At 42.6% G+C, this 14,327-nt stretch overlaps 1 protein-coding gene across 3 annotated transcripts in view; it reads left to right on the forward strand.

Annotated features, from left to right (window-relative positions):
- CELSR3 (cadherin EGF LAG seven-pass G-type receptor 3) overlaps positions 1 to 14,327 on the forward strand; it is a 968,624-nt gene that overhangs the window by 609,963 nt on the left and 344,334 nt on the right. For all 3 annotated transcript variants that reach the window (XM_069643335.1, XM_069643336.1, XM_069643337.1), the window contains exon 4: positions 1,869 to 1,984. In XM_069643335.1, the coding sequence (XP_069499436.1) occupies positions 1,869 to 1,984 (116 nt within the window). The remainder of the gene's footprint in view (positions 1 to 1,868; positions 1,985 to 14,327) is intronic.

Here is a 14,327-nt window from a genome sequence, read left to right on the forward strand (position 1 = left end):
GAAAGACATAGAGACACCCTCTTCTCTCTATATATAAAAGCGACATTTGTGGATATGGACAGACATAGAGACACCCTCTTCTCTATATAAAAGCGACATTTCTGGATATGGACAGACATAGAGACACCCTCTTCTCTATATAAAAGCGACATTTGTGGATATGGACAGACATAGAGACACCCTCTTCTCTATATAAAAGCGACATTTCTGGATATGGACAGACATAGAGACACCCTCTTCTCTCTATATATAAAAGCGACATTTTTGGATATGGACAGACATAAAGACACCCTCTTCTCTCTATATATAAAAGCGACATTTGTGGATATGGACAGACATAGAGACACCCTCTTCTCTTTATATATAAAAGCGACATTTGTGGATATGGAAAGACATAAAGACACCCTCTTCTCTCTATATATAAAAGCGACATTTCTGGATATGGACAGACATAGAGACACCCTCTTCTCTATATAAAAGCGACATTTCTGGATATGGACAGACATAGAGACACCCTCTTTTCTATATAAAAGCGACATTTCTGGATATGGACAGACATAGAGTCACCCTCTTTTCTCTATATATAAAAGCGACATTTGTGGATATGGACAGACATAGAGACACCCTCTTCTCTATATAAAAGCGACATTTGTGGATATGGACAGACATAGAGACACCCTCTTCTCTCTATATATAAAAGCGACATTTGTGGATATGGACAGACATAGAGACACCCTCTTCTCTCTATGTTTAAAAGCGACATTTGTGGATATGGACAGACATAGAGACACCCTCGTCTCTATATAAAAGCGACATTTCTGGATATGGACAGACATAGAGACACCCTCTTCTCTCTATATATAAAAGCGACATTTGTGGATATGGACAGACATAGAGACACCCTCTTCGCTATATAAAAGCGACATTTCTGGATATGGACAGACATAGAGACACCCTCTTCTCTATATAAAAGCGACATTTCTGGATATGGACAGACATAGAGACACCCTCTTCTCTATATAAAAGCGACATTTGTGGATATGGACAGACATAGAGACACCCTCTTCTCTATATAAAAGCGACATTTGTGGATATGGACAGACATAGAGACACCCTCTTCTCTATATAAAAGCGACATTTGTGGATATGGACAGACATAGAGACACCCTCTTCTCTCTATATAAAAGCAACATTTGTGGATATGGGCAGACATAGAGACACCCTCTTCTCTCTAGATATAAAACGACATTTGTGGATATGGACAGACATAGAGACACCCTCTTCTCTATATAAAAGCAACATTTGTGGATATGGACAGACATAGAGACATCCTCTTCTCTCTCTATATAAAAGCGACATTTGTGGATATGGACAGACATAGAGACACCCTCTTCTCTATATGTATAAAAGCGACATTTTTGGATATGGACAGACATAGAGACACCCTCTTCTCTATATGTATAAAAGCGACATTTGTGGATATGGGCAGACATAGAGACACCCTCTTCTCTCTATATATAAAAGCGACATTTGTGCATCTATGTGTGTGTGTGTGCGGCATACTTCCCAACATGCTACACACCTGAAATGTGGCATGTGGGTAGGTTCCATGTGCAGAGAATGTAAACCGTCTCAGATATAAATCTACCTTTGTGTAATTAGTTTTAGTAGGACTTGCTAGTGACGCATGCAATGAGTGTTGTGTTTCCCGCCTTCTCACCGCTGCTCTGTGGTTGCACTCTAGGTTTGCCACCCTGGAGCGGAGCGGCCTGCTCTTCTATAATGGCCGCCTGAAGAGTTGCTAGTGACATATATAATGAGTGTTGTGTTTCCCGCCTTCTCACCGCTGCTCTGTGCTTGCACTCTAGGTTCGCCACCCTGGAGCGGAGCGGCCTGCTCTTCTATAATGGCCGCCTGAATGAGAAGCACGACTTCATCGCCGTGGAGATCATCGACGGGCAGGTGCACCTCAAATACTCCACAGGTACGTGCGCGCGCCTCTGCCCTCGAGGAGGTGTTATTAAAACGGCACTACAAGGAGGTGCAAAGCCTTTCCTGACAGATGGGTTGCATTTTCCATGGAAGATGCATGAGAATGTTAAACTTGATGGTCCTGAAGTGTAAATTCATACAAAAACAGACTACTTAAAAAAGGGACACGGTGGCCCTCATTTTATGTTTGGCACACTAACACACACACAGAACACACATAACCAGTGTTATTACAACTACAGTGCAGCCTCCTGCTTTGCCTAATTAGATTTGGCTATTGGGTGGCACTTAAGCACCATCTTGAAGCTAAAACTATTCGATTGGAATACAGGTAAGAGGGATATGACATATGAGTAGGGATCAGGGCGTTGGGTGGGCCTGGGATACTCGGGCGGAGGCCTAGCAGACACCCAAAAGTAATCGTAAGCCAGGGATCTGCCAGGCTGCCCTGACTAGCTATAGAAGCAACAACCCCCCTTAGGAAGCCCTTTCACACCACAGAGCTGCACGGTCAATGGGCTGCCTGCTGTGGTCAGCGCTTCTCATTACAAAAAAGGAGAGACAGGTCCCCAAAAAGTAGGATAGCAGTGTCCCCGCCTCTCTTTATTTCTAAATCAGAGCCGCTGACCCCACAGGTATTTGGTATTTTGTTGTATTTTTATAGCTCTTTAAGCCAAAACGCTGGACCTATTGATAAAAACGGTACAAAATATTGAAGTCACATCCAAGACACCTGGATCAGGCAGAGAACGGATGTTGCTTGACGCTAATCTTGAAAAGAGGGAAAGAGGAAATAGAACGAATAGATAAAAGGAGAGCGTTGCAAAATGTAGGGGCTAAGAGAGAAAAAGAGAGAAGGCAGAAGAGACACAGGGGGGACGAGACCTGAGAGAACGAGAGGGGCATGAAAGGAAAGGTAAGGTGGGGCAAGACCATTGGAGCGTTTAAAAGGAATACAAAGAAAATTATATAAGCGAGAGTAAAAAAACAATGAAGGGACTATGAAGCAGAAGAGATGGAGTCACAAAGAGATAACTGAAGAAGTAAACGAACAGAGGAATTATAGATTGAACAGAGAGGGGCAAGTCAATAGCACAGAGACGGAGAAGGATAGAAGAGCATTAAAACCGACGAGCGAACACAAGATAAGAGAGTAAAGACTTGGTAGTTTGAGTGGTGAGGGGTAGCCCTTTAAGCACGCGGCTCTGTGGATTTAAAGGGCTGCCACCTCTCTTTAAGGAACAAAAGGAGAGACGCAGCGCCCTGCTATCATGCCTTTTTGCTTCGTCCTTCTTCTTTAGTTCCTTAATCCCATGGTCCGACCCTAGCCGGCAGCCCGGCACCGGGTACGTACTTTGTGGTTAAGAAACAAACGGAGACTGGCGCACCAAAAGCAATGATAGTAGTGTCCCCTTCCCATCCCCATATCTCCTGCTTGGCTTCCACGGCCAAGCAAGTCCCTCCCCCCCCACACTTAGGCCATGCCCCCTTTACTAGGGCACCCCACAAATCATCCTCCATTCTAAAGCACTTGGAGGGATGGTATCCAGTTAAAATATCGAAAACATTTTTTCAAATGCCATTTCATCGAAAAAAATTATGGCGAAAAAAGAAAATTCGATTTTTTTTTTTATTTGTATGGTTTTATTTGGTTTAGCTAGTAAAAATAAAGTGTAAATAAAAAAAGAGGGGTTAGATGGGAACCCCCATTAAAAAAAATAAAGAAAAAAAAATTCGAAATCATGTTTTTCAGCATTTTTTTTTTCAAAACTATGTCATTCGACAAAATGTCATTCGACATATTCACTATAAACCGGGAGGGATACACAGCGAGTGGGGGTTGTTCGGTTATTTACCTTCCCAGTGACTGCCCACAGCCATGCGTATCCCTATGACTACCTTCGCCTCTCTGCCTAAAACACATCCTCTTGGGAGCACTCTGAGATAGCTCAATTAAGCATTAACATCACTTACCTTGGCCTATCAGTGTTATTTCTGAGCTGGCTTCTGATAGTAAATTGTTTAGGAACAGCTGTAATTTTGCTAGTGATGCAATGCAAATGCCTTTGACAAAGACAACAGTGCTGCTTGTGTATAGGTGTTACATAGGCATTTGTCAGGCATTGCTATCATATACCCTGGTAAGAAAACCATTTGCCAGCTGTTGCCATCTTATGGCCAGGTAGTACCATTATGGCAATGCCTACCCATGCCTTCACAAAAGCCAAAAATATTGAATTTCCCAGTGCTTGTTTTTGCCTTGACTCAGTGGTGCACTTGGGGCAGCACGAGCGATGGGTAACTACATCACACAAGTAACATTGTTGCTCAAAGTGGGCACTGCTGTGGACGCCAAGGGAGGTTGGAAGTCTTCGGGCCGATAGACACAGTGAACAGTAAAGTTAATGTAACGTAACATGAAAATAATAGGTCAAGGCCGCCTCTCCCCACTGCCAGTGCCGTCTGTGCACACATTCTGGTGTGTTAATGTGATTCGGGTTTGAATGCACGGAGCAGAAATGTTCGAGTTTTTTTCGTGACTGCAGGACAGCTGAAGTCGAACTTTTGGTAAGTAGAACAATTAGTAGCATCTGTTTTAGAACTTTTGGATTGGTCGGACTTTTGGATTCTGTCTTTTTGGCCGAAACCGTTAGTTATTCCCATGTTTCTCTGGAGAAGCTTCATGCTCTGTTGGCCGCCAGGGAATGTTATAACTATCCTCCTGGGACAAGCGTGCACAGTGAGAGGGCGTGCCTTTTGCTTGGTGGCCCACCCAAGTGACAAAGTGAGCCGCCATCTTGAAAACTCTTCCTCCTGAAAGGAATAAAGAGTTGGAATGGGCGGATGATGGACACCCAGGAAAAGGGAGACGTTTATAGGCAAGACGTTAAAAGCTTTGGGGGAGGGCGGGGGATACAGTGACGGTGTTGCCAAGAGGGATTGGGGAATGGTTGGATATTCTCACTTTCAGAAAGGAATGAACTGTCCGCATACAACATGTATAACTAGTACTGATATTCAAAAGTACAAAATATAGTAACCATGAAAATAGTTTAACAAAACAGTTCTCTCTATATTTCTAATCATATAAATCGGAAGATAATCTTAAAATGTTGCTGCCAGGCAATCTTAGTTTTGCATCAAATTATATTAGTGGAATTGCGCCTAATGCCCACTCTAGTTGCACATGAAATAATAACTTTCACCTGGGCTTGATCCATCATGCATTCAAATGCTTCGAATACTCCCTCCCAGCAGGCTTGGAATCCTTGTTAGCATCCATACAGCAATTCAAAATAAAATACACTCTCCTCTGGGTGTCCTTGCCACTTGATTGCATCCAATAAGCTGGCCAGGGTCAGAGCACCTCCCTCTTCATGTACTTTATCATACTCTATCATTCAGCATGTGTTAAGACATTAATGCATTTAAAAAGATCAATGAACTGAGAAAACAAGCTACAGATAAAGTGGTCTGTGGAGTTACTGGCCATTTTCCAGCTGCCCTTAGCCATTGTAGAGATAGATCCAGCCCTGGCACAACATCCTACGTGACCTATTTATTACCCGCACATTTTACTCTTTTCTTACAGTGACCAAGGGACAGACTGAAAGTCCAAATAGTTCCTAAACCAGACGTTATAAATCATGTGTGCTAAAAAATATATATGATTAGTACAAGCATGAGGGGTGGATTCCTTTCCCTCACCTTAAAGCAGACGCCCGAGGACTTCAACACAAAATAATCTTTGAAGGACATGCACAAGAGCTGCTCTGTTGTCTAGAGGAAGGCAGTAAGCCAACTTCCACAAGGATCCATTTTCTACCTATGCCTTAAGCCAACTCCCACAATGATCAATTTTCTACCTGTTCCTTAGAGGGAGGAAAACACTGGCAGAAAGAAACACTGTCAGAAAGAGACCCTTGTCAGGGGAAGGCAGAAGAGCAAAGAGGATAAAAGGTAGAAAAACACTTGGCTGATTGCAGCATCTTCCGAAACCATCTCTAAGCTTCCGTCAGGTATGAACACTCGTCTACGTCCCCACGTCGAGTGAGACAGCCATAAATGATAAACGTAAAATCATAGTTGATGAAGGACTTGTCCACAGGCAGTTCCTGCACAGAACATTGACGGTTAGCCAAAGACAAAGCACTCAGCAAAACGAATCTTGTTTCAGGGATAGTCATCAGGATTGAGGAATTCAATAACAACATTGTTTGGGTAAACATTACCAATTTCACAGCGAACCTGTAAATAATGTTCACTTCGGGCTAATGTCGATTTGGGACCTCACCAGAAGTAATATAGCCCAAAAGTCTTTGTAAAATGTTCTTGAAGAAATATTTCCAGGGGAACTTTAAGATTGCAGAGAGAATGATGGTTGCAGGATCCAAGAAAAAGGTCTGCAGTAGAATCCCCCTGCTACTGAAGAATGGACCCATCGATCGATTAGGAGGCACAAGCTCCACAAGAAGAATGGAACCATTGATCGATTAGGAGGACAAAGCACCCGCTCCTCTTGTTCACTGTAATCGCAGCGAATGGTAGATGCATTCAACATTTTCATTGTATGTAATTTTCGTACAACTGAAATTCCAACACATCCACCATTCGTTTTTTTCAGGGTTTTTTACAGATTCCAGAATGGATAACTTCCTTTCTAAAACATGGACCACCAAAGTCAATCAGGACCTTTCTGATCTCATCCTTTCAATTGGAGATATGTTGTTCCTCAAGACTCTGCTTCCACCATGGCTTTTTAATTGCTATGATGAAGCTTTAGCGGATACCGTAGAACTTATTTTCCCACCTTTTCAAATGTACGCTGAGAAGTCACATATTGCTTTCGTGATCACCAATCTGGCTGTAAAGCCCAGAATATTTCAGTTTGCCTGGAGAAGCTTTTAAACTGCATGATCAATAGCCACCTTTGCAAGAATGCTTCAAAAACGGAAGTCCTTTTTTGGGGTGGCAAATTCCAACAGCACTCTCCTTGCTGCATACCAAGGGCCGACGCCTACTCCTGATAAAGAAGGCAAAAGCCCGGGCTTTGTCATTAACAACAAGTTCGCCTTGAGCAGACAAATCATGGAGGTATCTATATCCTGCGAATTCCACCTGCACATGCACAAGCACATTTTGCCTTTCTTCACCTTATCAACTTACAATTCAAACTGGTACTGACTAGACTTTGATTAGAACAAGGTTTTTGACCATTGGAGTTGAAACTCTCAACTGTGACTCATTTGTTAAAACAAACCTCTTTGGACTCAAAATGCTCCCAGAACTACCAACAAGTTGCTGGGTTTCCCTGGCTAGAAAAAATATTGCAGAAAGTAGTAACGCTACAACTTCAAGCGCATGTGTTGTGAAGGCATGAAGGCATCATGAAGCAAGACACAGACAACAGATCCACCTTTCTTAACAAATAGCTTTATTTTTCTTAATGTTCAGGATGGAGTAGTGTCTAACCTGCCCTAAGCTAAGGTAGGATCTTCCTACCTAAAGAAACTAAGGACAGTTTGTGTCTTTAAGTTCAACTCACAAGTCTCTCTGTCGAAAACCTATAATTGCCCTCACAACTAAAGACATAAAATGTGTATGGATGCCAGCACAAAAAGAAACAGTGTCAAAATAAAGTTCAGAGCGGCTTTCATCTTTGGTTTATATTCAGCTTCACCTTTCCCAAGTTCAAAATAGTACCAAAAGCTCTCAGGGTTTCGTTTCCCAAGTTTAACACAGTTCCAAGAAGCCTTGGGGTTGCCTTCCCCACATTTAACACAGTTCCAAGAAGCCTTGATGTTCCCTTCCCCAAATTCAACACAATTCAAAAGATATCTCTGGGTTCCCTTCCTCAAGAGTTCAACACACTCCACAAAGTCTCTGGGTTCTCTCCCCCAAGAGGACAGCCCCTTCAACAGAACTGCAATCAGTTCAAGTCCTTTGACTTTCATTAACTAGTTCAAACAGATGATTTCTCTCACTTCAGCACTTAGTATACAACACACCCTGCATATCTTGGCTTTTCCTGTGTCTTTTCCCATGTAGGGGTTACTCGGTCTAGACGCAATTGTCAGACCACACAGTCCACCCATTACAGGCCACGCAACTGATAACCGTTGGCACGTTGTGGTGCTCTTGGTTACCCACAGTTTTTTCCAAAACCCAAAGAGGGGTCACTCGGTCTAGGCGCGGTTGCTAACTCATATGATTCACCTATTACAGGTTGCACAACCGATGACCTAGGATACTTGGTTATCTGCTTCTGTGTTTTCTCTGTCAACTGTATCAGATGTTCACACTCAATGGCACTTTTCTTGACCCCTGAACCTATAAACCATTGTTTTAAGTTTGTTGACAACAATTAGTCAGCTAGAGAGGAATGAATGATACAGGACAACTCCCTGTAGGTTACTTGAGCCTCTGTTGTGAATTTAATAGTGGAAATATTTTTCTGACCGCATGTATATATTTGTGATTGTCTACTTGTTTTGTATATTTGTGAATATGTTTTAATGTATTGTGCCATATTGATGAAAAAATAAATACTTTGCCAGGCACAAGGATGAACATATTATTGACACATAAATGTGTTTGCTTTTTCCTATTGAGGTCAAGAAATCCTGGAGCATAAATCAGATTTCCAGGACGAGCTCATAAAAGTGTATTTGTAGCTCATGCTAGTTGCACTGTGCTAAATAATAGGAATTGGGTACCATTATAAAACAGGTTTCCTGTCAGGACACTCTATTGTGCTTTGTGTTTATACTTCCTCGGTCGTGAACAGAGTCGGGGATTACCTTTCAGTACAATAACTTTTCCTTAACAGCCTTCTGGGTTTTCTATTCCTTAGATATCTATGCGCTCACGTTTGTTTCAGATTCTTCTTGTTAAAATTCGTATTTCAGAAATTCTGTCAGGCCTTGTGTCAGCATAGGCTTCCTGTTTGAAACTGTGTTTAGTAATCCACATTCACTGTTGTTTTTTCCTTGGTCGCCTTATGGTTTTACCACAACTTGTATTCAATTCACTCTGTGGTGTGCATGGTTTTCCACCACCTTGATTTCACATTGTCTCTCAATGTTCATCAACTTAATTTTCACACTTGCTTTCCACTTGATTCATAAGTGCTCATTACGGGCTTTCACTTTAACGGTTTTCCGCTACGTTCATAACTGAATGTCATTCTCTTGCCACGCGTGCTGTGTTTTCACATCATTTCCATATCTTCTCTTTAGTTCAGTATTCAATAAATCGTGTTGCATTTTTGCAAGTACTTTGCATTTTGTTCGGTATTCAATAATCTTCCATTTGGTTCCGACCCCATTCTTAGAAGTTTCAGTTCGATCGATAATTGAAAAGTCTAATTTCCGCCCCTGTAGCGCACCGGTACTCCTGTTCTCACACTCACCGGTGCTTGTCTGCTCCTTCGGGTGTCTTAGCAGGGTTCTCCTGCTTCCACTCGCTTCCCGGATACGTGTCAGCAGCTCCAGCAAACAGCGCTCATCACCTGTGAACCTTGCTGCAGCGGCCCACGGCAATACAGTGTCTTCTGTGTTTCTAAGCTCCAGCTGGGAACACGCAGCACAGGAGACTGCAGGGGCTTTGACCCTCTCAGGGCCTATTCTAGTTGTGGAGTTACTTTCGCCTCTCGGCAACACACTGCGTCCTCTCTGTCGGCCCCTCTCCAGCCTGCTCCTCGCTGCGCAGCTGCATCCTTCTCACCAGGCAGGTACCCCCTTCCTCTTTGTCAGTCTCTCATTTTATGCACCTGTGGCCCCCCTCAATTGGTGTTATCTACAAAAAGAAGTTCAGTTACTAAAAGGTGCCAAACCCACGCGGGTATCCTATCTCGCAATCAAATGGCACTATAATACTCAAAAATTACAAATTTTATTAGTCATACAAAAATCATTACTAAAAAAATCATCATTAAAAAATGATCATATCACATAAAACAATCAATCAGTTTTAAAACCACACAAGTGAAACAGCCTAAATAAGTTCTAATGTTCAATTAAGTCTCTGATCAAAACCCGTGTGGTCTAATCACACTGAGTTCCCTTAGCCTAAGATGTTATTTTGGCTATTGCATATTTTGGTTTTTCAGATTCCCAACTTGTACAAGTTTCTGTCCCATTAACACAACAATGTAGGACATTCTTCAGGGGTGTGTAGTATCTTGTGTCGATTCTATTCAAGCCGAAACCTTATTGTCAAACCTCCGTCTTCTTGTAAAGACGATGTACCCTCTCTGACTCGAGGGTTCACTATCCTGGATTCTTCCCTAACCTTCAATGGTTAATTTGATGGCAAAATTCAAATTGCTTTAGAACTTAATGCCTTGTTTCCTCTCTTCCTATTGTTATAGACTTATGGCCACAGCGTCATTCCATCAACTCATGTTATGTTCCAACTTCTCAATTGGTTGCAGATGCACGTCCTTTGCATGACCACAGTTGCACCTATTAATGGGACATGCCTGATACTTGCAATGGTTTTCTCCGTAGTCCTCTCCCTCGCCTCAGTACCAAACTGGTGAAACTGACTACATGGGTGCATCACTCCTAGTTGCCTCTTCCTCGTCCCAGTGTTAAAGGCATATGATTGTGGGACCGTTGGTGTGTAAGGAAGGGAAAAAGACTGAACGACAGGGTGTATAATTCCTGGCTGTTTACTCCCTGGCTGTTTACTCCCTGGCTTGGCATAGGTTTGATATGTCTTGGAATCATCAAAAGGAATGTGAGGTGTATGTACCTTGTTCATATAAAGAGAGGTATGTTTAGTTGCTCTTTTTCTTGTCCTTTTATAATATTGGTGGTTCCAAGGGTCATTTTGAATGGAGGGAAATTGGAGCGGCTGACAGTACCCTATAAAAGCTTCTGGGGCTGAAGTTTCATTATGAAAAGGGAATGAGGAATACTTTGTTTCACCTAAGGACAGCCTTGCTCCACTACCACAGATCTCCCACACCCAGGTGATCCTCCCTCACATATCCACCCCCAGGGTCAGGATCAAAAAGCTATGGCCTTTCCCTGTCCACCTGAGCAGAGGATGTTGAGGAGAAAGAAGTGAGGACCTCCTTAGGTTTCTCAAAGTGGTGAAATCCAAAATCCTGGAAAGTTTTCAGTCCGGATTTCGTCCTCTTCACAGGACAAAGACTGCATTGATCTCGGTGTGGGATGACCTATTGAAAACCTCAGATGAAGGTGAATTGACGCTGCGGGATGACCTATTGAAAACCTCAGATGAAGGTGAATTGACGCTGCTGATCATGTTAGACTTACCAGCGACTTTTGACACTGTAGATTCTGATCCTATGTTTGGTGGATTGTCAGAGGTTGCCAGTGTCTCCATAAATGCCTTAAAACGGTTTCTGGATAGCTGCTTCCCATGTGTTTAAATGGGAGCCATATCTCTAACTCTATCCAAGTATCCTGTGGAGTTTCTCAAGGTTCTTCCTTATCTCCATTGTTATTTAATATCTATATGCAAACTTTTATGGTAATTTTTACGAAATCCAATCTCTGCTACCATTCATATGCAGTCCCAAATATATACTAAGGTCAGCAAGTCGGTATAGTCACTCCATAATATAGTGCAATGTACTGCTGAAGTTGGTCAGTGGATGACCACCAATAAGCTCCAACTATCTCCAAATAAGGCAGAGCTTATCTCTTCTCATAGTCTGCATCGATTACACCCCCCATCCCCTTATGTCTATTTAATCTCACTATGACATTTGCAACTAATATCAAGAATTTAGAATGCATTTGGCAGTCCAACTAGGACTGTGAACATCAGGTCAGGGCAATTGTACAATCTGTCTTTTATTTCTGTTTTCCCCGCAATGCCGTTCCATATATTCCATCATCAGATCATGCTGTTGTGGTGGGCCCTGTGGTTAATTCCAGACTGGACTACGCAAACCGCTTGCTAGCCAGCATTCCTGCAAAGCATTTTAACAGATTTCAAAATGCAGCTGTCCGATTTATGCAGAAGCTTCCTAAAATGGCTGCAGTATTCACAGCTCCAATAGCCCTCCACTGGCTGCCAGTTATGCAGAGAATAGAATTTAAAATCTAGTGCATGGTGTTCACGTGCATAAATGGTTGTGCTCCCCCATATTTGGTTAATACAAAGTCTCATTATCAACCGACTTGTGTTCTCCATTTGGCCGATAAGTCCCTCTTGAATATTCCTTCCACTCTTATTGTGTCCAGAGGGTTCAGTTGTGTTTCGGTCTATGGGCCGCGGTTATGGAATTCCCTCCCACTATCTCTGTGCATGTTGTCCTTCCTTTTCCAGTAATAGGGCGTGTTGTTCTTGTGATGTATCAACTTTGATCAGAGGTTGAACATGGTATAAACTGCGCCTAGATGCGGTTTAGACTGTTAAGTGTGTGATTTAAATATATCAAATCATTATGGCAGTAATATACTTTGGCCTCATCAAGTGCCTCGTTCACACACTGCAACTAATCCAGAAAAAGGCAGCATGACTAATCTCAGACCTAAAGCCCAAAGGTCACATCACCCCAGCCTTGAAGGCCCTCCACTGGACCCCCCTGAAGGCAAGGATTTACTTTATAATTGTATGCGTTATTCTTAAAGCAGTCATGGGCCAGGGCCCTGCATCTCTTAGACCATGGATCTGTAACTTGCATCACTCTAGATCTTTAATACTACGATTCCCATGAACCCTCACCACTGACTATGCTGGCTAGGGCTGATGGGAGTTTACGTTCATAACATCTGAAGAGACAACGTTTTCAGACTCCCGTCTTCGATCAAGAAATATGCCCAACCATGTGAATGCCGAAAAGATTGCTGAGCTCGGGTGGTGTATCTCTACGGAATAAACTGTGGCTAAATTTTAAAACCGAGGACGGCCCCCTGAAATTCAGAGCTCAGTTGCCTGTCTGACCTCTGGGAGTATGTGGGAAGGGGATACAGGTTGTACCTTCCAACCGATCTGTGTGATTAATGAGAAAATAAAATACTGAATGCAAAAAAGCTGAATATTTGTGTTCTCTTCGTGCAATTATATGCCAGGGGAATCCCCCCAGCATCCCCTTCCAAACTCCCCTTAGATAATTAACTATTCTAACCCACTCCCCCTCATATCATTTCTACAAAATCCAAATAAAATACTGAATGCAAAAAGCTGAATATTTGCGTTCTCTTCGTGCAATTATATGCCAGGGGAATCCCCCCAGCATCCCCTTCCAAACTCCCCTTAGATAATTAACTATTCTAACCCACTCCCCCTCATATCATTTCTACAAAATCCAAATAAAATACTGAATGCAAAAAGCTGAATATTTGCGTTCTTTTCGCGCATTTATATGCCGGGGGATCCCCCCTCGCATCCCCTTCCCTCTCCAAATTCCCCTTAGATAATTAACTACCCTAACCCATCCCCCACATGTAATTGCTACGAAATCCAAAAAAACTAACTTAGGCATTTTCACATTCGCTATTTTCGCCCTCTCAGTAATTGACCGATACTCCTTCCATCTGTACTATGCAAGTCATGTCATCTGGCCATCCTCTGCTGGCAGAAGAAAGTACAGACTATCATAGACGACTGGAGCTAATCACATTTAACTTTGAGACATATGTGATTCTGTCTACTACACCAACATGTGCTCACAATAGTTGATGTCTTTACTTCTTGCACGCTTACACTCTCCCACTCCCATGATTGCACTTCTTTTGAAATAATGTTATTTTCTCCACACCCTATCCCCATACTTATACTCATCCTAATGTTCTTTATAGCTTAAGAGTGCCACATTACTGCCAGAAGTCCAGGTATGGATCTTAGACATCCCTTATAATGAGGGAAGATTCTTGGAGAACATCTAGATGAAGATCTTCCAGGTTTAAAGTCTGATACTGGTACTTCTCGTTCACTGGGTGGCATGTTTCAACAAAAGAAAGTCTCACTACTAGTTTTGAGAGGCCCTGGGAAGGGCCACAGGAAATCGGATGAACACATTCATACCACTCACACAATTATCTGCTGGACCAGTCATACCAGGGATAAAGCAAAACTCATGCCTCAACCTGGTGCAGAAGCTCCATCTACATCAAAGATTTGTCTATAAAGCAGACCAGACTCCTAGGCTAGGATCCCTGAGCCCTTTAACACCATAGCCAGTTTGGTCATTGGTGGAGAGAAGTGTAAAGACTGCCAAAGAAGGAGCCCTATAGAAGACCCATAATGTGAAATAGACCCGTGCTTCTGCTCCAGGCCCTTTTACAGTAATAGAAAAAGAAAGCAGACTCCTGAAATGGTATTTGGCAGTGAATCTGTACTTTTCTCCATTT

This window comes from Ambystoma mexicanum, chromosome 2p (genome assembly GCF_040938575.1).
Source record: "Ambystoma mexicanum isolate Mex_15411 chromosome 2p, UKY_AmexF1_1, whole genome shotgun sequence".
NCBI classification, from domain to species: domain Eukaryota; kingdom Metazoa; phylum Chordata; class Amphibia; order Caudata; family Ambystomatidae; genus Ambystoma; species Ambystoma mexicanum.